General features: G+C 35.3%; 1 protein-coding gene across 1 annotated transcript; it reads left to right on the top strand.

The window, feature by feature from the left end:
• The first annotated feature begins 499 nt into the window (after positions 1 to 499).
• Positions 500 to 21,325, top strand: LOC144447766 (transmembrane protein 245-like). The gene is made up of 14 exons (XM_078137848.1): positions 500 to 1,018; positions 7,326 to 7,554; positions 7,813 to 8,384; positions 8,829 to 8,933; positions 10,728 to 10,810; positions 11,167 to 11,257; positions 12,068 to 12,166; positions 13,157 to 13,306; positions 13,800 to 13,922; positions 15,006 to 15,148; positions 16,009 to 16,109; positions 16,700 to 16,871; positions 17,154 to 17,317; positions 21,096 to 21,325. Exons 1-14 carry the CDS (start codon positions 500 to 502, stop codon positions 21,164 to 21,166), a joined length of 2,622 nt encoding a protein of 873 aa, XP_077993974.1. The 3' UTR covers positions 21,167 to 21,325.
• Positions 21,326 to 25,698: the final 4,373 nt, after the last annotated feature.

The following is a 25,698-nucleotide window of genomic DNA, read 5'->3' as shown; positions in this document are numbered from 1 at the left end:
CTATCGTCTCCAATCGTATCATACCGTAGTATGTAATGACCCCCCCCCCCCATAAAGTTCTTCGCCGTCACTGTTTCTCATTGAATAATGTACAATCTGAAATCATCAAAAATGGTAAAATTCAAATTAAATTCACCTATTATATTGTTTATGCAATTTGTCCAAATGCTAATGTGCACTGATGTGCGGTGACTTGAATCATATATTAATAAGATACCCGTTTGCAGTACTCGCCTTGTGATGGCGCAGCTGTGCATATTGCAGGTTACTGGTTGTGTCCAATTAATCTGATAAAATCAGTGTCAAGAGTCCAGGTTATTCAAAATTGGGGCAATATCTTTATCTGCATATCATTGAGTTTGAGCATAGACCTTCCGCTTGAGCGTTCAATGACCACTGAGTTGACTGGCAAAGGATGGCCTAAAACAAACAAGGGAATCCCGTTGCCTCGTTTTGACTTTACCATACGTAATCTTGTTCCGTGTAGAGGGTTTTCAAGATGGCGACCAGCGGTATGGAGAACGTGGGGAGGGAGCCGAGGTCGACCATCAAAGATGTATTTAACTTCGTACCACATGGCCATGAGAAGGCGTTAAAGCATGCATTTTACAATGTAGCCGCCTTGTTATTCGTACTGTTTTCATGTGGAGCGGCCATTTCTGTATATTTTGTGCTAGAAGCATTTCTGAGACCGCTCCTATGGGCTGTGCTGTGTGGAACAGTTTTGTATCCATTCAAGTATCGACTGTCCAAATTTGTGCGAGAATGGTTGAGAGGTTTACGCGATTCAGGTACCCCAATGGTAGTCGGAACGATCACAATCCCGATCAAGTTTCTTGACTGGACGTCTGACTCACTTGGAGAGTTTATTTCTCGAAGAACAAAAATACTTACGGGTGTAGCAATCGGACTACCTGTTTGCTTTTTACTGTGTTACTTCATGGACACGGTGTATCGTTTCTTGGAATGGTTCGCATTTTTCCTGTATGAAGTATTGGGATATTTCAGTGCTATCTGGGTGAGTAAATTTAATACGTTATTGACACACATGGTTAATGGACATTGTGGGTAAGATCATGGATGTATTAGGATCTCTCTAATACATCCATGGTAAGATCAATCACCTAAAACTAAATGATAAAATTGAAACTATGAAAATTCTCATAAATACTATAATAAAATATTCATCATGGAAGCACTCAAATTCATACACAAGTTCACTTCTTCTATTTTTGATTGAGAAACAGACATGTTTTGAACAAATCATTTGTCCTTCTTCAGTGTCTACATGTAACTGTATCTGACAGAATGATCCAAATTTGTTGGAGGTGTTGAATAACTTGAGCCTAGAGGTGTGAAATGGTTAGCTTCATGTAATCACAGACAAGGAAGTTCGTTGTCTGTGCTTCAGTATTATGTAAATTCAGGTGTGAAAGAAGGACAAGTGATTTGTTCGAAACATACATGTATCTGTTTCTCAATCAAAAGTGGAAGAAGAGAACTTGTGTATGAATTAAAATTCTTGCTGTCAACATTGTGGTACATGTACGTATACATCATCATGGCAATTGTAACAAAATTAGTCGTGCTCTCAAATTGTGTCAGGACTCAAATCTGATGGTATTTATATAGCTTTCATTTTCTCTGGATAAAGAAATGGGGCATTGTCAGAGTCAAGTATCGACTTACTCGGACTGCAAACATCTATATAAAAAAATGTCATGTGATCATGGAGGAGAAGGGTAGAAGGACAGTCTTCTACCCCCATGATGCAATATCAAATAACATTTCAACATATTTTATTTTGACAATATACATGTACAATGTATTACGATTAAAAAGTCAAGTGTGTGTGTATATACCATGTTCATTGGATATAGTTTTAAATCATGAGTCATGGTATATGATGCCTGATAATATTATTTTTTTTTTAATATGATCTTCCTTACAATTTGTACATTGTATGACTGAATGAGTGCATTTTGGAATTTTTGAACCATTTTTGTTGCATTAGAACAGGAGTATATGGTTCCTCTGAAGTTTTGGAGCCTACATGTAGCACAATATAAATAATTTATGATCGATTGGTGACTATGTATATGTACCTCTTATATAGTTCACTTTTTTTTTTAAACTGAGGTACATAAACACATGTAGATGTACCTTACCAAAATTATGGTACAACAAGGTACATTGTGTATGCACATACTAGTACATCATGTACAAATATAATATAAAGGGTAAAGCTATGGAAGTTGACCAGATTTGTCCATTCTCACAAACCAGAGCTGTTATTTCTTCTGTGCGACACTGAAAATAGGTGCGTTTTGGACGGTGCCGTAATATACATTGTAGGCTGTGGTTTGCGATGATGAGATTTGTCCCATCTGTTGTCTTAGTATATGTACACCATGTAGTTCCCAAGCCATATAGCAAGTGATACTACATGTTTTTACATGTTAACATGCAAGGCTGCACAAAAGTATATATACAGTAAAACAAGGTTGAAACATCTGGTACAAATGTGCAAGGACACTGCAAACCTACACATATATTGTTAAATGGCAAAGCTACAACATGCATGTAGGATTTGATGTTCCCCAGGGACATGTGCTGCTATAGATCAATGCCAGGGGTAAGAATTGTAAAGCGCTTTGAGCACAGTGTGGGAAAACACTATATAAAAACCAATAACATTATTATGTAGGTGTCTCCCGGGAGGTGTTCATGGTACCTTCAAATGAAACAGGTTGTACAGTACATAGTCGATGCAATGATAGCTTTCCTTTTCATATAATATTTCCACTAAATTCCCATTCAAAATGATGTTGAATAGAAAAAGCTGCAAACATCTATATTAAAAAAATGTCATGCGATCATGGAGGGTAGAAAGTTAGAAGGACAGTCTTCTACATTGTACATCCATGATGCAATATAAAATAATATTTCAACATATTTTATTTTGACAATACATGTATATTACATTGAAAGGTCAAGTGTGTGTGTATACCATGTTCATTGGATATAGTTTTATATCATGAGTCATGGCATGATAATATTATTGTTTTTAAAAATATGACCTTCTTAAAAATTTGTACATTCTATGACTCACTGAGTGCATTTTAGAATTTTTGAACCATTTTCAGGGCATTAGAATGCTAAATAGCGTCTCTCCAGTTTATAACACAGGTGGTCTATTGTATTCTCTCTTTTTCTATTCAATATCATTTTGAATGGGACTTGAGTTTCCTTAAAAAAATTCCCACATTATTTCATCTGCAGTATGATAAAATTGTTTATGAAAATAGGGAGTTAGGGTAAGGTAAGGTAAGGTAAGGTTAGAAATGTGATAAGACCCTATAATTTATTTGTATTGACAAATTTAAATGATAGTTATAATAATAATATTTCATTGGTATTTGTAGAAAAATGACGTATAGTGAAGGATCTACAAAAATTTGGCAAATATGATAATTATACTGACAACCAAATTACGGCAAAAAAAAAAAAAAAAAAAATTGGTTACCTGGCCGACTGTAGTGTAAGCCTGACCCTACACATTAAAAAAAATTCAAACAAAAAGACAAGAAATTCTTGACCTTCATACATGTACATGTCTGTTTTCTTTCCCCAGCAGTGTCTGTACATGTACATTGTATCTCAAAAACTAGCACAGAAGGGGTATTCTAACGAACATTTTTTTGTTTTTGGGTGTAAGCAATATTTTTCAAAAACAAAAACAAATAAAAAAGATGTAGATGAAATCCCAACTGACCTACCTACCTACCCTATTTTCCGGGGCCATGTTATTGGAAACACGCAATTGTTATTTGTTTGCTTAATCAAATATGTTTTTTGACAATTTGACTTGTGATGGACACAAATAGATGGACATTATTTTTGTACCATATGTTCTTTCCTTTAACTTGAGGGTATGGACCATATGTGGCTTATCAAGACACTAGCCCACAGACACTTGTAACCTGAGATATGTTTCAGAATATATTAAAATATGGAATGATAATATTGACATATTTGGCTGATAATAAGGGGTAAAATAACACCGGTTTCTAGGATCGCGTAAGTCCATGCATGATTGCTTAAGTCCACACACCGTGACTGTTTCGCAATCACACACTCAGGTTATCATTTCACACAAAAGACCATAGTTGTGTTTAAAAAAATAAAAGTCTAGGGTGAAGGCTATAAAGTCTGGACATCAATCTTTAACCCTGTCACATGCCTATAAAACAATTTGCTCAACTATGTGTAATGATGATTTATATATGTTCAATGTACATTAAATCCATTTCAACATGTGGTCTAGCAATTACACAGTGGCATGTTACTTCTATTTCTAGCTAGCAGATAATATTTCTACAATGTCCATCCACACTTCATACTGTGAATGCGCCATATGTATTGAAATACAACCCAAGAAAAAACACCAGTGTGTTTCCTTGAATGAAGTATGCCAAGGACAGACTTCATGTAAAGACAAAATTATGTAAAAACAACAATACTATTAATAAAAAAAACCAGCAAGTGTCGTTGATGTAGGTTTTTGCCAATGTTTTATCAGTTTGTTTTGTCTGTTGAAGTTATAATTTATCAGTAATAGTGGGAGGTGATCGTTACATTTTATCAGTAAACATACAAAATGTAGTTTGGGATTCAGGGCTCCTGTAGTGTATGTACATGTACATTTTGTACTTTGATAAAGTCTATAAAAAAATTGTGTTGTTCCAATTATTTTTTTCTCAAATAGATAAAAGAATGTTTAGGTTTGGCAGTGAAAAACTAGGTGGGGTCGGGTAACCAGAACCAAACTGTATTTTTTTTTGTAGGTCTAAGTTACCAACACTAATTACATTGTCTTTGCATGAAACTTGTCTCCAGCCTTAAAACAAATGAATCAGTGTTTTTTCACACATTGTAGCATATGAGTAATTCTTTCAGATATCAAATGACAGTAATAAAATTAATACATGTACCCATGTTGTTAGTATAAATACTAGTATAACTTCTCTGTGTAGCAAATGTGCAATGGATCTTTGAACTTGGCAGTTGTGTTTAACCTTGAACTGTGTCCATGCATCCATCATGTTATTTTCAGTATCAGTTTCAACATACAATTTAAAAAAATGATGCATAAAATGGTAATTTAATAATTAATTTTTTTTTCTATATTTAGATATTTGTTATAGAAAAATGTGTGATTGATATGTTTATATTTACATAAATGTTTGAAGAAATTAGCAGAGAAATGTTATTAGTCTTTGGTCGGATGACGCATCCCTCTGTCAACATGTCCATTTTCCAATTGCAATTTCTGTGAGAGATGAGTGCTTAAGTTATAGCTCGATTCAATTTCAACATATTTCAGATAATACTATAAAGACAGGCTCATACTACACTAATCCTGCCATATTAAATATACGGTAAACAAACATGGCAATATACCCGTAGGCCAAAAAGTCATCAATAAAAACTCTCAGGGAAAAAAACACCAACTTATTTGTGTGTGGGTACATATACATAATATTCATACATTGTTGTACATATTTGAGTACATACCAGTATACATGTACTGTCATATTTATAGTGAATATTATATTCAGACGTCCTAAATAGACTATTTTCATCATCTGTTAGGATCGGAAAAGACAAAATAAAATAAGTCATGTTTTGTGTGTCATGTTTACATGTACATGCCAGCCACATATTTGTGAAAATTACTAACAAACCAGAGTGACTATAGAGTTACAATTAAGTGGCACTATGTTTTTTTTACATATGGCACAATGTTTATTGTAACAAATTACACTACCAAACTACAGGCACTGACAGTGTGCCACAGAAATGACATATTACATTTTATTTCACTGTAAATACAAATTTTGTGTTTCAATCTTCCTTGTTTCATCCATCAGTGATGTTGATTTGTGTTCACAGTGAGATAAAATGTATCATATTATATGCTAGCACGCTCTCAGTGTCTGTTTTTTGCTTTATGTAATTTCAAAAAAAAACCTTGTATGAGAGAGAAAACATCAAGCTGCATAATGGAAACTCTGTTGTCACTCTGGATTGATGGTAACTAAAACATCATATTGATTGTCCTAACAGTGGTCCAGAATTGCCTTATGGGAATTAGCAGATATGCATATGTATCACATGAACAATGAATATTCATGAGTATTTATAATCTGGAAGTAATAAGCATTAACAATCGTGAATATTTTGTTGTTGTCATGTCCCGCTCCAAAAGAGAAGAACAAAATACTTGAAGCAAAAATGTATCCCAAATCTGAGCATTATTGTCCAACAATGGTTCATCATAAATTAAGAATGATTTTAATGGCCTACTAAAATCAAGACTAGAGCCTGTCTTCATGTACATGTACATTGTGGGCTGCATCATGGGCTCAGGTGTCTGAAATACAAATGTACAAATGTATAACCCATGCATGTCATCACACACACAGTAAAATAATAACCAGTGATTAGAATATAAACACAGTTAATTGTTTGTGTAGATGTGGTGAGGATACATGTACAATGTATGTTTGACGGTGAAGTCAGATAAAATTTATTTCACGTTCACCGAATGTTGGTAAAAAGTGTTAAAACCATAGCGAGAATAGTATGTGTCATTGTAATATTAATTTTCACGATGTTGATGTAGATGTAGATACACAATGTATGTTGTTTTCTACCCTTCAATTTCAGCAACTGAACTTTTACGATCCATGAGTGCTGTTGCCAAGACATCTGTGTGTGTGTGTGTGTGTGTGTGTGTGTGTGTGTGTGTGTATATATATGTGTGTGTGTATGTGTGTGTGTGTGTGTGTGTGTGTGTGTGTGTGTGTGTCACTGTGTGTGTGTGTGTGTGCGCGTGTGTTTGTGTGTCTGTGTCTGTGTGTGTGCAAATTGTGTGTTTGTGAATATATATGGAAACTATCAAAATTCCCATGTATAGATGTACAATATGTACATGTAGAAGTTGATAATTACAGTGTAAAAAATCAGCTACATGTATACTTATCACTTTTCAATATGATTGGGTAATGGATACTGCTGTGTGTGTTGTGTCTCTAGATCTGTTGTTGTTATATTAGTTTAGGGGTTGATACACGTGTTGAAAACATCATGTCCCATGAGTGCAACACTAAGGCAATATAATTTCTACTGTAATTATAACTAACCAAATTTTTGGATATACGTGTTGAAAACATCATGTCCCATGAGTGAAACACTAAGCCAACATCATTTCTACTGTAATTATAACTACCCAAATTTTTGGATGTCTTATTTCTTGACAGGTTTGGACACTGGTAATAGCATATCTTCTTACTGTTATATTTTGGTGGAACCCAGCATCAGAACCTATATTACGAGCTCTCTCATTACCAGTATGGATTGCGCTCTTGTTTCATCTTGTTACCATCGCTGGCGACTACAGAGTCTTTATATTCGTTCTTGTAGTGGCTCTACTCATCACAGGAGTGGTATCCGATATGAAAGAAGCTAATCAACAGGATAGTATCTTAGGTGAGTTAGTGGTGTGAGTGAGTAAAGGCAGCCATATTTCTGTGTTTTTTGGGGCGTGATTTATGGTAAAACAGGTGCTACTTGTCATTCTGAGTAGAGACATCAAAAAAGCTTAATCACCACGGAAATCCGTTGTGTTGTCAGTTCTTCACTTTAATATGAATATTTCATACTGTACTCAGACCCTGCTGACTTTTAGTTTAAAAATTCATTTTCATGTTTTTTTTCAGTATCATCATTTCCTTTAATTTTTTCCAGGTTCAAGTTGGAAGTTTATTAAGAAGACTGTTACAAATGCGTCTAGTTCTCTATTTAGTGGACCAGGTGATGCATCCCCATCCAGTAATCCCAACAGTAGCCAGGAAACAGAGGAAGATGATAGCCGAGAGTCATCACCTGTTACCTTGACAACAGAACCTGAACCAGAGCAACACATTGAGGTTGAGAAACTAGAAAACGTGCCTGAGACACAAACTGATTCAACGAGAGCAAAGGAGCATCTGGAAACACCACGACGAACACTAAGCTGGAAAAAAACGAAGAGGAAGAAAGGAAAGAAGCTTAGCGATCGTTATTTCATCGCTTTGATTTGGGCCTGTGTTTTGGTACGTTTGTGGATGCATATTTGGATCGTACAATTACTGCCTCTACTCTTCATTTTCTGGTTGTTAAAGAAAGGTGCCCAATATCTGAATCTATGGCATCTAACGGGATGTAAAATGAAGACTTGCTGGAAACATGTGAGTGAGGTTGTTGGACGCAGAGAACAAGTGTTGATGCCAAAACCGATCAAAGGACTTGGTAGACTGCTTCAAAGGGGAGACGCTAAGGTAAGTAAATGTTCACTTCCTTTCAACATTATCCCTGATAAACTGATTAGGGCATCTGTACTGAAAGGGGAACACCACGCCAGGAAAATAAAGATATTTTTATAAACTATGGGTAAATGTAAATGTAAATCATATACACATTTGATATGCATGGACTGGTTTCAACCAAACTTGGCATAACTGTCAGACACAGTAGTTCAATGTGTGCATCACTTTATTTTGTGACCGTCACGATAGTTTAATGGATGAATTAGTAAATTTAAACACTGGGCTATGTGTTCAGTGAACACTTGTGGTCAAGTTACTGCAAGCTGATTGAAGTGCTTTTAAAATTTGAAAAAATACAAAAATGTTGATAATCTATGGCATGTATTAACTTAGGTGTGCTACAACACCATTGGTGCTATTTTTTTTCTTCTTCAAATATGGTGTTTGTTTTCTCAGTTTATTTCAGTTATTGAAGATTCCCTGGACAAGATTATTACTATTTTTATTATTCTACTACTATTGGTTACTACTATATGTGTCAGCTTCCTACTAGCAATGCAAGTAAGTCACGTCAGAACAAGGGCATGAGGCAACAATTCTGGTGTCTATAACAATATTGAATAACGTGAATATAGAGAACATCAACAAGTTTCGTCAAGTTCTTGTTTATCATTATTTCAGTATCCCGAATCGCTAATTAATATCTAATTATAATACACAGAGAAACACATATATTTAACTCGATCGAATTGCACTGGAATACAAATAGAATGTACGGGACGCCGGACGCTGCTAGGCTGCGGAGTGTACCTATTGAATAGCGCACCCAACGGCCGTATAATTTATTTCTCTGTCTTGTCGCGCGATCGCAAGATCGAATGATTCGAATCTTGGAATTTGAAAATTCAACCTCCACGCGCTCAACATTTGCTCAATATGCTCAATTTGCTCATTTGCTAAAACAGGAGGGGTAGGACACTGTGGTGTTCTTTTTCGTCGTAAGCTTGAAACCACATCGCCCTCGTTCACGGACTCTTTCTGTTTCGGGCAAACTTACGAGTATTTGTTTACGCAGTCAAATGATGTTGTTACGTTTTCTCTTTCATTCAAAGGTATATTTTGAAGAGACACAGATATGACGACTAATGTTTAATGATTATTTTTACGTAATTTTATGAAAATAATATAGACCGGAATCGACTGTGTGTTCGAGCCTACCGCAACTCTACGGCACCAAATATTGATTAAACCAAGATATTATCAATTTTGTTTTTGTTTATATCCCTCGCAAAAGACGCACCGTTTCGGAGCTTCAGTTCATATAATATGCTGTTTCAGTAATCTGTTTTACTGTCCCGCAAACGCCACAATGTACTGCAACATGCGAAATATATATCTCACCACAAGAGGGCAGCAGGTGGTTTCGAGCTTCGAGCGAAAATTCATGGGTCACATGTTCGAATTGATGCGTCCTGATTGGTTTATTCGATGTCGTGTCCTACCCCTCTGTATTACAAGTTTAAGCAAGGCATGTGTTCGGAGCTCGAGCATGGCAAACAGCGCGTCAGCTGTCGCGAGAGAACTAAGCGTCGATTTTGCACCATGATTGATCATGTTCCATTAAAGCATTTACAGACTAAATCTATCCTTATACTTTCTTTTCCTTTATTCTATTTTAGAGTCTTCCATATTTATATAAACTTTTTCTGCGATTATTAAAAATGTTTCCAGAAAGTGTACAAATACATACGTACGAATCATTTCTGGCCTCATACCCAAAATAACAAATATGTGTGTATAATGAGTTTATTAAAATATACTTTGAATAAAGAAATAAATATGTAAATGAGACTCATAGCTAACTTGGGCCTTTGTCACCTGTATCACATCATTATCATTTTCGGGTTTCACCAGAATTGTTGCCTCATGCCCCTGCTCAGAATTGAATAGTTTGCGATTCATTCATTCGTTTCATTCATTTTGACACTACTCCAAGAACACTTATTTTGAAGAATTATAGTGATCAAATATTTGATATCCTTAAAAAAGTCTGCGAAGGTCCAAAACTAGTCACAGAGTGAACCCTTTTTTGTACTCAAATATAGCAATTTTGTACATGTATCACAAGTATTTTGATACTCTCTCTCTCTCTCTCTCTCTCTCTCTCTCTCTCTCTCTCTCTCTCTCTCTCTCTCTCTCTCTCTCTCTCTCTCTCTCTCTCTCTCTCTCTCTCTCTCTCTCTCTCTCTCTCTCTCTCTCTCTCTCTCTCTCTCTCTCTCTCTCTCTCTCTCTCTCTCTCTCTCTCTCTCTCTCTCTCTCTCTCTCTCTCTCTCTCTCTCTCTCTCTCGTTTACAGGTACAGGCTGAAAGTATGCAGCTTATTATGGTTAGCAGTAATCTGTTGAACTCTACCATCGCCAACCAACCAGATTTGATCAAGTAGGTCTTAAAAACTTATTATAAATTTTCACTGACATCTCATCAGGGGTGTACTACAAATTGCAATTTACCCCTGATGATTCTGATGAAAGGTTGGTCAAAATTTCGGATTTGCTTCCAAAAAATTTTTTGACCGTGAGTAGAAATTTTCATTTGTAAAGATGATCCCAGATTTAATGAATATTCGTTCTTGTAATTTATATGCCATCATCTTACACATAACAATGCATGATTGTATCAATTGGATTTACAATTATTTTCCTCATATATTCATTGCTGTCATTGAGCCATAAAATACCATCAATATTAGAAAAGTCACTACTTGTTTTCAACTTTAAAATTGTCTTTCTTTCCAGATGGTTTCCTGAGTCTGTTGACATGCAAAAAGTTGTAGATTCGACACTGAATAACGCCTATCTGTATGGTCGAGAATGGATTGCTTCCAAGGTAAAATATAATTTTGATAGCCAATAGTTAATTTCAAAGAAACCCCCATCAACATAGTGCACAACAACAATTTCAGCACATTGGGGTTTCAACAATTTCAACACATTGTGGGTTCAGTTTATTTTGGCATATCAACGGAAGAGGCTTTTGGGAACAGTTGCCCTTATAAGGGCATAACTTTTATGAATTATAATATTGATTGGTTTACAAAGGTTATAACGCACATTCAAACAGTTCAAAGTTTTTAGCCTTGAGCTTTCGATCTGACTTGGTCGCCGATCCTTATCAGAATGACATTGCACAACTATAGCTGACCACTAGGTGGCAGTATGATCTGCCTATTGTAGATCTTAGGTAGTTCAATGTCCCTGTCTCTGTTGATGTTCTGATGTTGATAGCCTCCCTGATCTTCCTCGGGAAATCATGTGGGGGATGTATCAATAATGGAAAGAGAGTCCCAGCCTATGTTCTGATTGTAGCTACGAGTGTGTTCAGCCAAAGCCAATGCTACAGTTTTGTTCTTCACAGATTACTGGTATAATATTGAGTTTACACTGAAAATACATTTCAACAGATTTAGGAAAGTTAAGCTAAAACTTTTGCTGTGGCTTTACACTATACTAGTATTCAACACCTGCCCATTTTAACTACAAAAGAACCAGTTAAAATGCCCATATAGTTTTCAAAAATGACTGCATTTGAAAAAAAAAAGAAAAAATGAAACTATAGGTAGTTGTATATAATACTAATGTACACGTATAGTTGTAAACAAGACAGGAGGGACTATAATTTTCAATTTTTTTCCTCCAGCTGAACAGCGCCCTCAGTGGCATGGAAGTGGATAAAACGGAAATACAGAAAGAGATTCTGACAGTCTGGGACAGAGTCTATGAGGAGTGGGTTAAAAAGGTAAAAACCATTTGTCAAATAGAGTTTGAATTAATTGACAGTAAAATGTTAATGGTGAATTTGTTTGAGTGGATTGTTTCAAATGATAGTGAGTTAGAATTAGTTGTTATGTACATCATCAAATGCTGCAGTAATCCAAATTAAAAAAAAACAACCTATATTGATGCTCAAGTTGTAAATTTATCATTATTACTACCATTGTTACCGCTATTTAGAGATGGCTGCAATAGACCATTCCAGAGTGCAAACATGAAATTGAGAATACAGCGCCCTCGCTCAAATTAGGGGTATCATCAGCACATAGTACCATTTCTTAAGTGTCTTGTCCCTTGATATTCTGTAGAAGTGTATGATGGGATGTTTTTGTATTGTTTAGACATTGAGAAAAGCAGCAGTGTTCTATGATTAACCGAATAACCTATACCATGTATATCCCCAAAGGTACACACAGACAGGAAGTAGAGCACCACCATGGCAAATTTTGGAAAGGCCAATTTGAACGTCTTTTTATATCTTGCTGTGACTGTTTTTGTGAAAAATTAGCGTGATAAGTACCTAGCAGACTTTCTTTGCACCTTCAAATCCAGTTTTGAATGTCTACCATGAATAAACAACATTCTGATCACAGGCATCTCTAAAGAACAGTGGCAATGGTTGTAAATCATTCAACAAGCATATGATTTGTAACCATATTGAGGACTTGGCTTCAATGCAGGCATTATTATTCACACTATACCAAACCAAATGGAATGCTCCTTCATGTACAGTGATCCATAGCGCAAAGATAAGATTGAGAATTATCACATTTCATGCAATACATGTAATATTTATCATTTCAGGAGTTTATTTTTTAAAAACGTTTTTGACACCAGTTCTGGTTAGATTTATTTGTTCAAGTTCGAAGAATGCATGTGTTTCTGTGCATTGTTTTGTGTTTGTGCCCACTGCATGAAAATTGCCATTATTTTTGATTTTGTGTATTTTTCGCAGAATATTTCAACCCAGACCAATGTGAAGCTTGGATCTGTGTTTAGTCCATGGAATTCCTTGTACACTAGTTTTAGTAAGATAGAGGGCCTAGAAAGCCAAGTGACCAACCTTATAAGTGTGATAAGAGACAACATAGGGACACTGCTATCAGTAAGTACAGCTGAAGATCAGAATTCTTCACCTATGACCAATATGTAATTGCTGTTCCAAGATCCATCGCACCTCCCCATGCAAGTTTTGAAATGAAATTTTGTATGCGCAGAGGGATTTTCACACGCTACTCATGTGCCAATCTTTAAGCCTAATAAATGAGCTATTATTTTATACAGCAACAGTTCAAAATCATGATCACATTAGAGACACATTTCTTTTGGATGTGGACCCAAAAATCAATTTCATTGGATTTATTATACCATATTGTGTGTACAGCTGCACAAGTATATTCACCCACAGATGATTCAATACTGTTCAGGGTGTATGATATTACTAGTAAGTCACTATATCTAACAAACTAGTGTGATAAACTCTCTAGTTGCAGCTCGTTTAGCTTTAATGGAAGAATAACGTCATTGTAGGATGGACACCTGCAGTGAAAGATGTACTGTCATGTCTTCATCAACACATTTAAAATGTCATTTTGTAGGTACTAGATTCTGTATGGATAGTTCTCAAAGGAAATATCAACTTAGCGCTGACTGTTGTCACGACAACGCTATCTTTACTACTTGGAGGTGGTACAGCACTGTTTAACTTCTTTGTCTCAATGGTAAGAACATAAAATACCATACCATACCATTCCATACCATACCATACCATTCCATACCATACCATACCATTCCATACCATACAATACCATTCCATACCATACCATACCATACCATTCCATACCATACCATACCATTCCATACCATACCATACCATTCCATACCATACCATACCATACCACACCACACCACGCCACGCCACGCCAAGCCACACCACCCCACCCCACCCCACACCACACCACACCACACCACACCATACCACACCATACCCATACCATACCATACCATATCATACCATACAATACCATTCCATACCATACCATACCATACCACACCACACCACACCACACCACACCATACCATACCATACCACGCCATGCCATACCATACCATACCACGCCATGCCATACCACACCACACCACACCATGCCATACCATACCATACCATTCCATTCCATACCATACCATACCATACCATACCATACCATACCATACCATACCATACCATACCGCACCACACCACACCACACCACACCACACCACACCACACCACACCCCACTACACCAGTACCATACCATACTGTTATAACATAATGTAACATTACATGTTATTATAACATAACAGAACATAGCATAACAACATAACATAACATGGTATATATAACAGAACAACATAATATATACATGACATAACATATATAACAGAACAGAACATAACATTATAACGTGACTCATTTATCAAAATTTCACTAAAATAGAAGTGGGTGGAATTAAGGGGTCAAATTTTAGAAATATTGTTTGCTTTAGGATGAGTTTTATCCATTGTAGGCAGATTTTGAAATTGCAGGGTAATCTGATGCAATTTAGTTGATATACAAAGTGTTTGCTATAATAAAGAGACAGACACCGAGACATCACAGGGAGTAATGTTTTGGGTGGAAAATAAAAAGAGATAAATTTCCGTATCCATAATTAATAATTATAGCTTTTGACACTTCTATGACTCAAAATTCTTGCAAATACTTGTACATTTCGTGAGACTCAATTTACTGTTTGATTCATTCAATATTTTTTTGTGTATACAGATTGTGTTTATCACTACGCTGTTTTATCTGCTGAGTTTTAGTGGAGAACAGTACAAACCAGCTCAGTGGTTTGCTAGTCTGACTCCGTCAATAGGGGGCGCTGGACCAAATAAATTAGGACTGGCAGTGGAAGAAGCCATCAGGTATGTGCACTGTCAGTAGTAATAGGGAACTTGCAAACACGCCATTTTGAATGTTGCATCATGGGAAATGTGATAATAAATACTAATCAATTAGCATTGTAAACAATAATGTTACGTTGTTTGTAACCACAGATAATCAATTCATAGTTACCCTGACATTGTGGGAGGTTTATTTTATCGGTAGCTCCAGATTAGGTATTACGATAACCACAGATAATCCTTTGCGTCTGAGCATATTCAGTCTGGATTGCAAGTTCCTTATTTAAAAGTAATCAGTGTTTTGAAATGAACAGAGTTTTATGCATTGGCTGTTTGATGTCAACATACTGAATCAATCAACTAGAATATTCAGTTGAGAGAAAACAAAAAAACAATGTTGCAGTGTTTGATTGCTGCTGTGATGTTCTTGAGTGGTCTGAGGTCTGTAGTGTGACAACGACACAGAGTTTGATGATGATTACACAGAGATTGATAATGACTCACAAGGATTGATGGCAACAACACACAGATTGATGACATCATCCCAGAGTTTGATGACGATAACACAGAGATTTGCGACAGCACAGATTGATGACAACAAGTCAGAGATTGATGATGACACACAAAGATTGATGACAACATCACAGAGTTTGATTACAACACAGAGATTGATAACAGCAACAAAGACACTGATGACAGCAACACTGAGATTGATGACAGCGACACAGAGATTGATGACAATAGCCTGTAGATTGATGATGATAATACAGACATATTTGGACTGATTTACAAACACTCCATCTACCCACATCTACTTACACAAATATTGTCAGGTGTCAAATCCCGATAAATTATGTTGATTCTTGCTCTATGTTCTCCAGGGGTGTCTTTGGTGCTTCAATCAAGATGGCAGCATTCTATGGACTATACACATGGCTGACACATACCATTTTTGATGTCAAAATTGTCTTTATTCCCTCAGGTATGTAAATGTGTTTTTTGATCATTTCTACATGATCCTCAGCGGTTAAGCTGTCTATTGTGAATAAAGAGTCACGACAGTTATCTAATTTTTATAAGACTGACAATAACAACAACATTATTATAGTTGTTGTGACACACCATAACTACCTCAATGTTGATTCAGTGGTATTGAAGTGGTACACAACTTAAGTTTTTTATGTCAATACTGCACAAGACAATCTCTAACTGAGTGTGAGGGTGTGTGTTGTAGGATGTGGGGTTAGTATGATACAATGTATTTTATCTTCACTATTGCCACATTTTCTATGTTTTATGGAATATATTTTGTGATGTATATGCACTTAGTCATCACACACACACACACACACACACACACACACACACACACACACACACACACCCTTAAAGAAAGACAGCATACCTATCTGTGAATATACCGTACAGCAAGTAATGCACCTAAATGAAGTGTAATCTGTACTATAACATTCCTAACCCAATGCTGTTTTTTTTTCCCATTTGGATATCAGCTTTACATTTACTTACAATCTATCTATCTATCTATCTCTGTTATTTGTTGATTGTTTTTAGCCCTAGCAGCATTTCTGGGTGCAGTACCATTCCTAGGTACATACTGGGCAGCTGTACCAGGTGTTATAGATTTGTTAGTACAAGGCGAAAGTGTACTGGCATTTCTGTTGATTTTCTGTCAGTTCCTACCCACTTATGTTGTTGACACTGCTATTTATGCTGATATAACAGGGTAAGTTCATTACTTTGTTGCATTTACATTACTTTGTATCTCTAAAAGGTCTATAAGCTTAACTTGATTATTCATCAATTTTCTAAGATTACCAGACTCTGTCATTAGCTCAAAGTTCAGTTACTTGTTATGTTATGTTATGTTATGTTATGTTATGTTATGTTATGTCATTGTTCATGAATGTGTCCTATGTGGACTTATAAAATGCTACAGTACTTAAAATTAAGATTTACAAAATAAGTAGCAAATGATTCATGATTTCATATCTTATTTTGTTTCCAGTGGTGGTCATCCATATCTGACAGGTCTGGCTGTAGTTGGTGGTATTTACTGTGTGGGCTTAGAGGGCGCTCTAATCGGACCAATTCTTCTCTGTTGTCTGCTAGTTGCTTTTAACGTCTATAGTAGTATGATGAAAGAGACGCCAACAACTCCAGATAGTGACGGTAAGTACACTACAGTAGAACCATAGATACAGGATGTTGAAGCTAATATTTTGATGACTACATGAAAGATGAAACAAGATTGATAAATTCAATGTTGACACTTTTTTGTTAGGTATTTTCCATCCTCAATCGTCAAGGGATTCTGAGTATATTTCTTTTGTCGTCATCACTTCAACTATTGTCTTTGATGGTTGTATATGTTAGTGCACCCCAAAGTTGTACTAACTGGCATTATCCAGCAACAAGTTGAGTTTCTTTTCTACTATCCATATCATTTTGTGGAGTCATGATGATCAAATGGTTAGAGTGGTAGGCTTGGATTCTGTAGATTGCAGGTTTGAGCCCCGTTTCTGCCGTTTGTTTCTAAATAGTTAAAAGCCTTTGGGTAAGATTTGAACCATGTCCGTACCCCAATCAACTGAGCTGTATTTCTGGTAGACTAGAGGTTGCAATGTGAATTCAAATGTACTTAAATCCTATGTGCTCACAGAGGCTGCAATAGATTGTATGCTTCCCAGGGAGTTGAGGAAGTATAAACGGCCACTGTACCATTATAGGTTTATACCAGGGTAATAATTGTAAAGCATTTTGAACACAGTGTGGAAAAGCACTTTATAAAAACTAACATTTAACACCAACTATTTTTCACAAGGTTGACACTGACACCAAAATTACTTCAATTTATAGACATTGACACACACACAGAAATGAGCCAGCACTATTTATGCTATGCTGATATGAGTGTTATCAACTTTGAATATAGGAAATAAAACAAGTCACCCAATTGGGTATTGAAATGTGTATGGTAACCAACTAGGTTATACCATTTGGAGGCATGATAACATATATGACCAGTAGAGTTCAGAGTTCAAAGTTCAAGAGATGATGACAAGAGATGTATTCCAGTAAGAATCCATTAATTATGGGTATTTCCCAACTGTGCAATTTTCTGTATGTCAGTTGTACTACAGTGCTGATGGGGCTATTTTCTTTATATAGTTAACGTTGTGTAATGGCTCTTTCCATTCACTTCTGAGATACAACCAGAGGAGATATGCAACTATATTTTCATGCAATGCCCTCGCATGATACATAATTACACAACACCCTAACCAGTACATTGCTAGTGAGTAAGTAATAAGAACCATCAGCCATTGTACAAGAATGTATCATTAGTACAACACATTTCATCTCATTTCAATATCCAAAGTTTTGAAACATAGTGAGTTTACTATATATGATCCCTGTAAATTGATTCTTTTTGAAGTTACTCAGTCATAGACACGTCAGTGATGTGATTGACTCCCCATATGTAGTGTATATTACCACTTTGTTTAACCAATGTTTCAACTTCCTGTTTTTGTCTCTGACAATATTTTTATTCCTATGTCTATCCCCTTCCTTTCTCAGATAACATGTAAGTTCTTTGTTGTAGTTTGTTGGAATGGTTGAAATGACAGTGGTGGTGTACAAAGCTTGGCACAGAATGTGGACAGCTTGTTTGTGCATGTATTGAGTAATTCAGCTGTTGATCATTAAACTAAATGTTTCCACTTTCAGTCACCATCTCAGTATAGACTAAAATATTCATTATTGTTTGTGATCCACATTAAACTGACGGCAACGTGGTTAGTCTGTAAGATACGCCATGGCGGGGCGCCCTCAAACATCAGGCAACCCCTAACAGAGGAGGCAGGTGAGGGCGAAATGTCATGACGTATCTTACAGTCTACAACATGGTGTGCACACAGTGACAAATTTTTCACTCTACCTCTCAGTCCATTTTGCTGATATAATGCTGCTAAACACATAACTACTTCTGAAGTCAATTATTTGTAAAAAAATTTTTCCAAAATCAAGAAATGAATTTGGAAAAAAGATCCTTTTTTGAAATGGTTAAGTAGTTTTGGTGCAGATAACTGTATCATACAACATTGCACAAAACAGTACAAGGATATTCAAGTACAATTATGCAGTGGATATCGGTACATACAAAACAAACACTTTTCGCGATGTGAAGCTCCGAGGACTGTGAGAGAGTCTATACATGCATGTATAAAGTGTTGGTAGCATTGTTCAGCAAACGGCATCCATTCAATTCATGTAAAAAAACAACAACTTGGTTTTCCCATTTCATTAAATGTAGTATGTGTGCACTGTAAGTGATTATAATGTATCACAGAAATATGCTATTGGTTTCATCACATCCATGATTGCATTTGGTTATGTGTAAATAACAATAACAGTATTTTGCATTGTTACAGTCCGCCTGCTGTGTTAAAGTGGCCATATGGATGAGAAATGGGTATTTATTTTATAATTTAGGATTTTTCATTTATTAAACAACTTTTTAAATGTTTTGCTACTTGATAAACAATGTGAAACTACATAGACCAATTCCATATTTGTCAACTCACTTAATTGCAGCAATAAACACAAAAAAATGTGTGTGAAAAGTTCATTATTGTACGTACAGGAAGTGATTTGTAAACAAATCGTGTAAATAAAAGTAATGGCTGATAATCTCAAATAAACACAATTAATCAACCTATACAGTGATCTTTCAGTATATTGGGGAGCAACAAAGACATCATGACCAGGTTGAACATCAGACATAGTAATTATAATATGTGTGTTGTTTACCTAACTGATTTTTTTTATTTTTTTATTTTTTTTTTATACACATTTTCAATTTTTGTAATAAATAGAATTATAACCATGGACGACTTAAATGTGTGTTGCTTCACATTCTATTTTCAAGTTGAAAACACATATTAAAATTGTCACAATTCCAAAATGAAAACCCATTTTCCATCCATATGGCCACAGTTTAATTTGTGTTTATAGTGAACAGTGCAAACGTTGGCGGAGATCATGTTATAATAATCACTGTAACACACACTTTCATTATTTGCAAGCTGTGTATAATAGGTGTCTATATGTACAAACCTTCCTTTCTGGAATTCAAAAGTGAAGTATTTGATACATCATAAGTAAAAAGAATATTGAATTTTTGGGGTCTCCAAAATGTCAACAATTTTCTGATAGAAAAAAATAAAGAGAGAATATTTGCTGGAAGTCACACTATAGATTTCATTATTGTCAGTTAATGTAGAATGTGCCTTGGAAGTCAAAATCTTTTTGACTTTGTTGTTATTTTGTTCAAAAAAGCTGAAAACCATTCTCAGTCAAAAATCAAGAAAAAGGGTTCAATGCCCACCAAATTAAAAAAAAACATAGGCACAAGATTATGTCATTTAGAATCCAACATGGTTGTTGAATACAGTGTTTAGGACATTACAAGATTGCTTATATCTTTAAAAACAAGCTGACAACCCCCCACCCCCTGATTACATGTGTTGTTTCTGAAGAACCAGGAACAAGCCTTCATGCTGCAAAGTATGGAGAGATTTTACAGGTTTGTAAGGGTCCCAAATTGATAAAGTATGCATTGAGTATTTTTATGCTCACTTTTGTGCTCAGTTTGCCATTTTCAACAAATTGCGCGTTGAGCACTTTTACGCTCACTTTGTCAGTTTTGAGACCCCTAAATACCTAGATTTTAAGAACTTTGATATTAAGGGAAATAGGTCCCCCAGGCACATTTTACCGTAAAAGCAGCCACAATTACCAAAATGATAAAAATTATTAAAATCAAGACATGAACCCCTTTAACTGACTAAAGTTGGATTGTTTATCTGGTTAAAGATGGAATATGAAGTCAAGTTCAAGTATTGGAAAAACTACTTAGGTTTGATTAAATTTATTTTTTATTTAGGTCTTTCAGCTACTAGGGTGTCCAGTGAAAGTAGCAAACACTATCTTAGAAGAGGACACTCCATCATGTGAGAGGTGATGCGACGTTGACGGAGACAAGAACACCTATAAAGGATGGGTCAAAGTCTAAGAAACAAATACATAGTATAAAAATAAGTCATTTTTGTAGTAATCACTAACTTGGTCTTACAGTTAAGGCAATTCAGACACAGTTAAAGGCTATATCTAGCCCAGGGCTTAAATTCATCTATGCTTGGTAGTCATATTTAGCCAGGTGAACTGTTGAAGATACTTTCTCTATTGATTTCCATTGTTCTAACTGACTATCACCTTACAACAGATCGAGCAGTCAACATACAACATTTAGCATTGTATGTGCCCAGGACTACAGCTTAGCTAGAATGTTTAGAAGTCTGTGTGGCCTGGACTACTGCTAATTCGGTAGTCTAGATGCAATGTTTAGTAGTCTATGTGTCCTGGACTACTGCTAATTTGGTAGTCTAGATGCAATATTTAGTAGTCTGTGTGCCCGGGACTACTATTAATTTTGAGTTCTCAGCCTTTGTATGTTGTACATGTACATTGGAAACTATAAGTGCAATTTTTGTATGTAAGGTAATTCTATAAATACAAACACCACATACATTTTTCAATATTTCCGTGACCAAGTAAGTGAAAATTTTCCATAAATTCATGAGTAACATTTGTGAACTATTTGATAGAATAGAGGAAGTGTTTGCATTGATTTGACTTAATTTCTGTCAGATGTGATATTCATAATATACCTCATCTCCCTAAAGGACATGTTTGAAAAAGAAACGGACATGTCACTAGGCAATGCTTTTGAGATAGAACTGCCCAGTCATTTATACTCAAAATGGTGTCTACGTTCAAAATCAAGCTAACCGCCTGGAATCAAACGTTGACATTCTCATACACATATCTAATTATTAGGTTAGGTAAATTCAACACTTAATGCAAATATTTGCAGCAACTAATATTAAATTCAACAAGCAATTAAATTTGACCTGTCAAAAATATTTACAGAAATGTGGCTGGCAATAAACATCAAGTTTCTGCTATGTTGAATCTAGTTCAAAGTATCCACAATTCAATACACCTGTAATGGACAGTCATGTCATCTTCAAATGTATGGCAGCAAAGACCAAAATCATGCATTATTCTTGTGTTGAAGTGAACTTCACTTTTAGTAACAGAATAACACTATAGAACAAAATTTCTTTCTTCATTGATCTAGTGATCTTGATCTGACCCCTTAAGTGTGGCATATCTTGTACATTTCACCATATGATTTTACCCCTTAAGTGTGGCATATCTTGTACATTTCACCATATGATTTGACCCCTTAAGTGTGTCATATCTTGTACATTTCACCATATGATTTGACCCCTTAAGTGTGGCATATCTTGTACATTTCACCATATGATTTGGCCCCTTAAGTGTGTCATATCTTGTACATTTCACCATATGATTTGGCCCCTTAAGTGTGTCATATCTTGTACATTTCACTATATGATTTGACCCCTTAAGTGTGGCATATCTTGTACATTTCACCATATGATTTGGCCCCTTAAGTGTGTCATATCTTGTATGTTTCGCCATATGATTTGACCCCTTAAGTGTGGCATATCTTTACGTTCCACCATATGATTGACCCCCTAAACATGTCCTAGGCCACAAGACCCAATACACCTGATTACAACTGACATTTATTTTGATTTGCATTTAATATATTTTGTGTCGACTTTAATACAATTAGATTAGATGAATGAGACATTTAAATTTAATCCAGACCTAACGTAACATCATGTGACATTTCAAAATTTAACAAACTGATCACAGGAAATAATGCTATTTGGTTAGCATTTAGAGAACACTCAATATCATCACTTATACCATGCAAGAGCCAAATTGAACAAATATGGAATATATACTCAGGTCGTTCTACGCCATGACAACATCTAGCGACTTATAGTGACAAAGACCCCTTAGGTCACTCATATTTTCTTTGGCCGAACGAAGAAAAAAATTGGGGAATAACATCTAATGAAACTGTTGGCTAAAACAGTTATTTAAAAAAACTTTTTCACAATGTAACATAGCAATGGAATTCTCATTTTGTTTTGCCCAAATTTGTGAATTTCACATTTCATAAAATGAAATTAACACTACTTTGTCTTAGCATGACATATTGATTTACTCATTACTCAAAGACCTACTTTTCACTGTGCCATATTTCGGTAATTTTTGTCTCTGTACTTATTACAAGATATATTCATACTTAGTTAGCTAAAATGTTTATCTCAGTCAGTGTGATACATGTATTTTTAAAGGGGAACACAACACCAGGAAATCAATGTATTTCCATAAACTTTGGGTTCTGGAGAATCATTTCATGATTTCACATCACATACATTTTTATTCGATTGCCAAGAAACATCAAATTGAAACTATTTCGCCTATTTGTTCTAGCAAATGGTACACCGTTGCCTTATAGTATCAGAAGATATACATATGTATTAGATTAACATTGAATATTCATGATTCCTACCTTCAGATAGAAGGTCATGAATATTCAGTGTACATCTAATACATATACATATATGCAAATTCCCTTGAGGCAACAGTGGACCTATATGAGAAAATGAAGGTGAAAAAGAGTTTCAATTTGGTGCCTCTTGTAATCATGCAAATTTTATGTGATGTGATGTAAAAATCATGACATGACTCTACAGAACACAAAGTTTATGCAAATACCTTTATTTCCCAGAGTTGTATTCCCCTTCAATGTATGTTTCTTAACTTTTGTGGTCACATTGCAGTTTGGATTGTATATTTGTTATTTTTGATCAAAAAAAAGTTGCAATATTGGAATTTTAAAAGAAATTATTATAAAGAGTTTTAGCTATATTATATGTTTAAGGTGATTTTTTAGTTGTAATATTTCTATGGTTATAAAACTTATTAAGAAATTTAATTCATCTGTGCTTTTATGTATATTGAGCTTGATCAATTTACGTTGTGAGTTGTATTGTAAAACTCTTTCTTGAACAGTGCAAAGTTTATCCGTCTACTATACACGTATGCCTTCAAATAGTTAGAATACTCACTTTTCACAGGATAGAATAGAGGGTAGTTGATAAGCAATATATAGACTTAAATTTATATGTTGTAGGGGTTATTGTACCATTACATACTTTTTTAGCACAGAGCAGTATAGAGTCTTGCTGTTCCTTCTTGGTCATACAAATGTTGTTACAATTTTTACAGTTTTCCAATGACATTAATTGTGAATTCAAAGATTTTTGTTAAAATGATGTACTTTATCTGTACAGTTATCTCCCCCATTCAACAGGTGGTCTTCTATCTCGTGCTTGAACAGTGCCCTCTGTCAGGAGAGCAAGATTCTTGCTCCTGATAGAGGGCGCCCTTCAAATCCAGACGTGGATGCGCATCATCATACTGAATTTGCAAGCAAAGTAAGAAAACAATGAAGTGAGTCAAGAACTCATAATAGAGTCAGCATTAATGTTAAATTGGCATGTCCACAATGAATTTAAACTGTGGTCACAGAATTCTATGACTCTTGGGTAAAATTAACAAAAGAAACTGACTATTTGGTCTGCATATAAATAACTATACAGGGAGTCAATCGACTCAGTGTTATCAAAAAAACGAAATTGATCACAGGCTGTCATATATCACTAGGATTAGGATTTCATTTATTTTTTTTAAAAAGCAACTCCTTTTTTTCATTTTGTTTGAGTATTTATAGTGTTTTCATTGACTCTCTCAAAGGGATATGTCTATATTTTTTTTCCTTCTTTTATTTATACATCAATAGAATAATGTGCCATAAAGTTTCTCACTGCTAATAAATAATTTCGGAATGGGGAAATCATATGTCGAGTTGTCATTTTGTGTATGCAGTCTTTAGACCATGTACATTTTTACAGATTGTAAATGTTTACTGTAAAATGAACCCCTCGGAGTATTTTTTTGTTTGCTATCCCTTTTCGGCTGACACCATATTTTAAGGTGTAATTACATAGACATGCCTTGTTTGGTTATTTACATTAGTTATTTTGAAAATAGCACTCCAAGTGGCCAAACTATACTTATCTTTTGTCTTTCTGATAACCAGAATATCAGTAATCTACACTATGATAATAAAAAAAATCAAGGCTAGTTGATTTCAGTTTTGCAATGAGACACTGGGTGTGTGTGTGGGGGGTGTGGGGGTGTGTGCTACATTTACGTAACTATCATGGCCTTCACTTCAAACAGCACTCCAAGTGGTCAAACTAATGTATCTTTTGTTTTTAGGATAACCAGCCAATGGCATGTTGGCTACTATGATCTCCATGTATTAAAAACCAAAATCAAGACATTATTTTCAGTTTTGTCATGGAACAGTGTGGCTACTTTACCCAACTGTCACTTCAAATGGCACTCCAAGTGGTCAAACTATACTATCTTTTGTTTTTTTTGGATAACCAGCCTATGTTGGCTACTAAGATCTCCATGTATTAAAACCAAAATCAAGACTAATTGTTTTTGAGTGTTGTCAGTAGACACTGACT

This window comes from Glandiceps talaboti, chromosome 16, assembly GCF_964340395.1.
Source record: "Glandiceps talaboti chromosome 16, keGlaTala1.1, whole genome shotgun sequence".
NCBI lineage: Eukaryota > Metazoa > Hemichordata > Enteropneusta > Spengelidae > Glandiceps > Glandiceps talaboti.
Note: the sequence above shows the minus strand (reverse complement) of the source record. Positions and strands in the feature narration are given on the sequence as shown.

Coding starts and splice junctions, on each gene's coding strand:
- LOC144447766 (XM_078137848.1), top strand. CDS start 500: ATGGCGACCAGCGGTATGGAGAACGTGGGGAGGGAGCCGAGGTCGACC. Junction 10,811..11,166: donor AACCAACCAGATTTGATCAA/GTAGGTCTTAAA, acceptor CTTTCTTTCCAG/ATGGTTTCCTGAGTCTGTTG. Junction 16,110..16,699: donor AATTGTCTTTATTCCCTCAG/GTATGTAAATGT, acceptor GATTGTTTTTAG/CCCTAGCAGCATTTCTGGGT.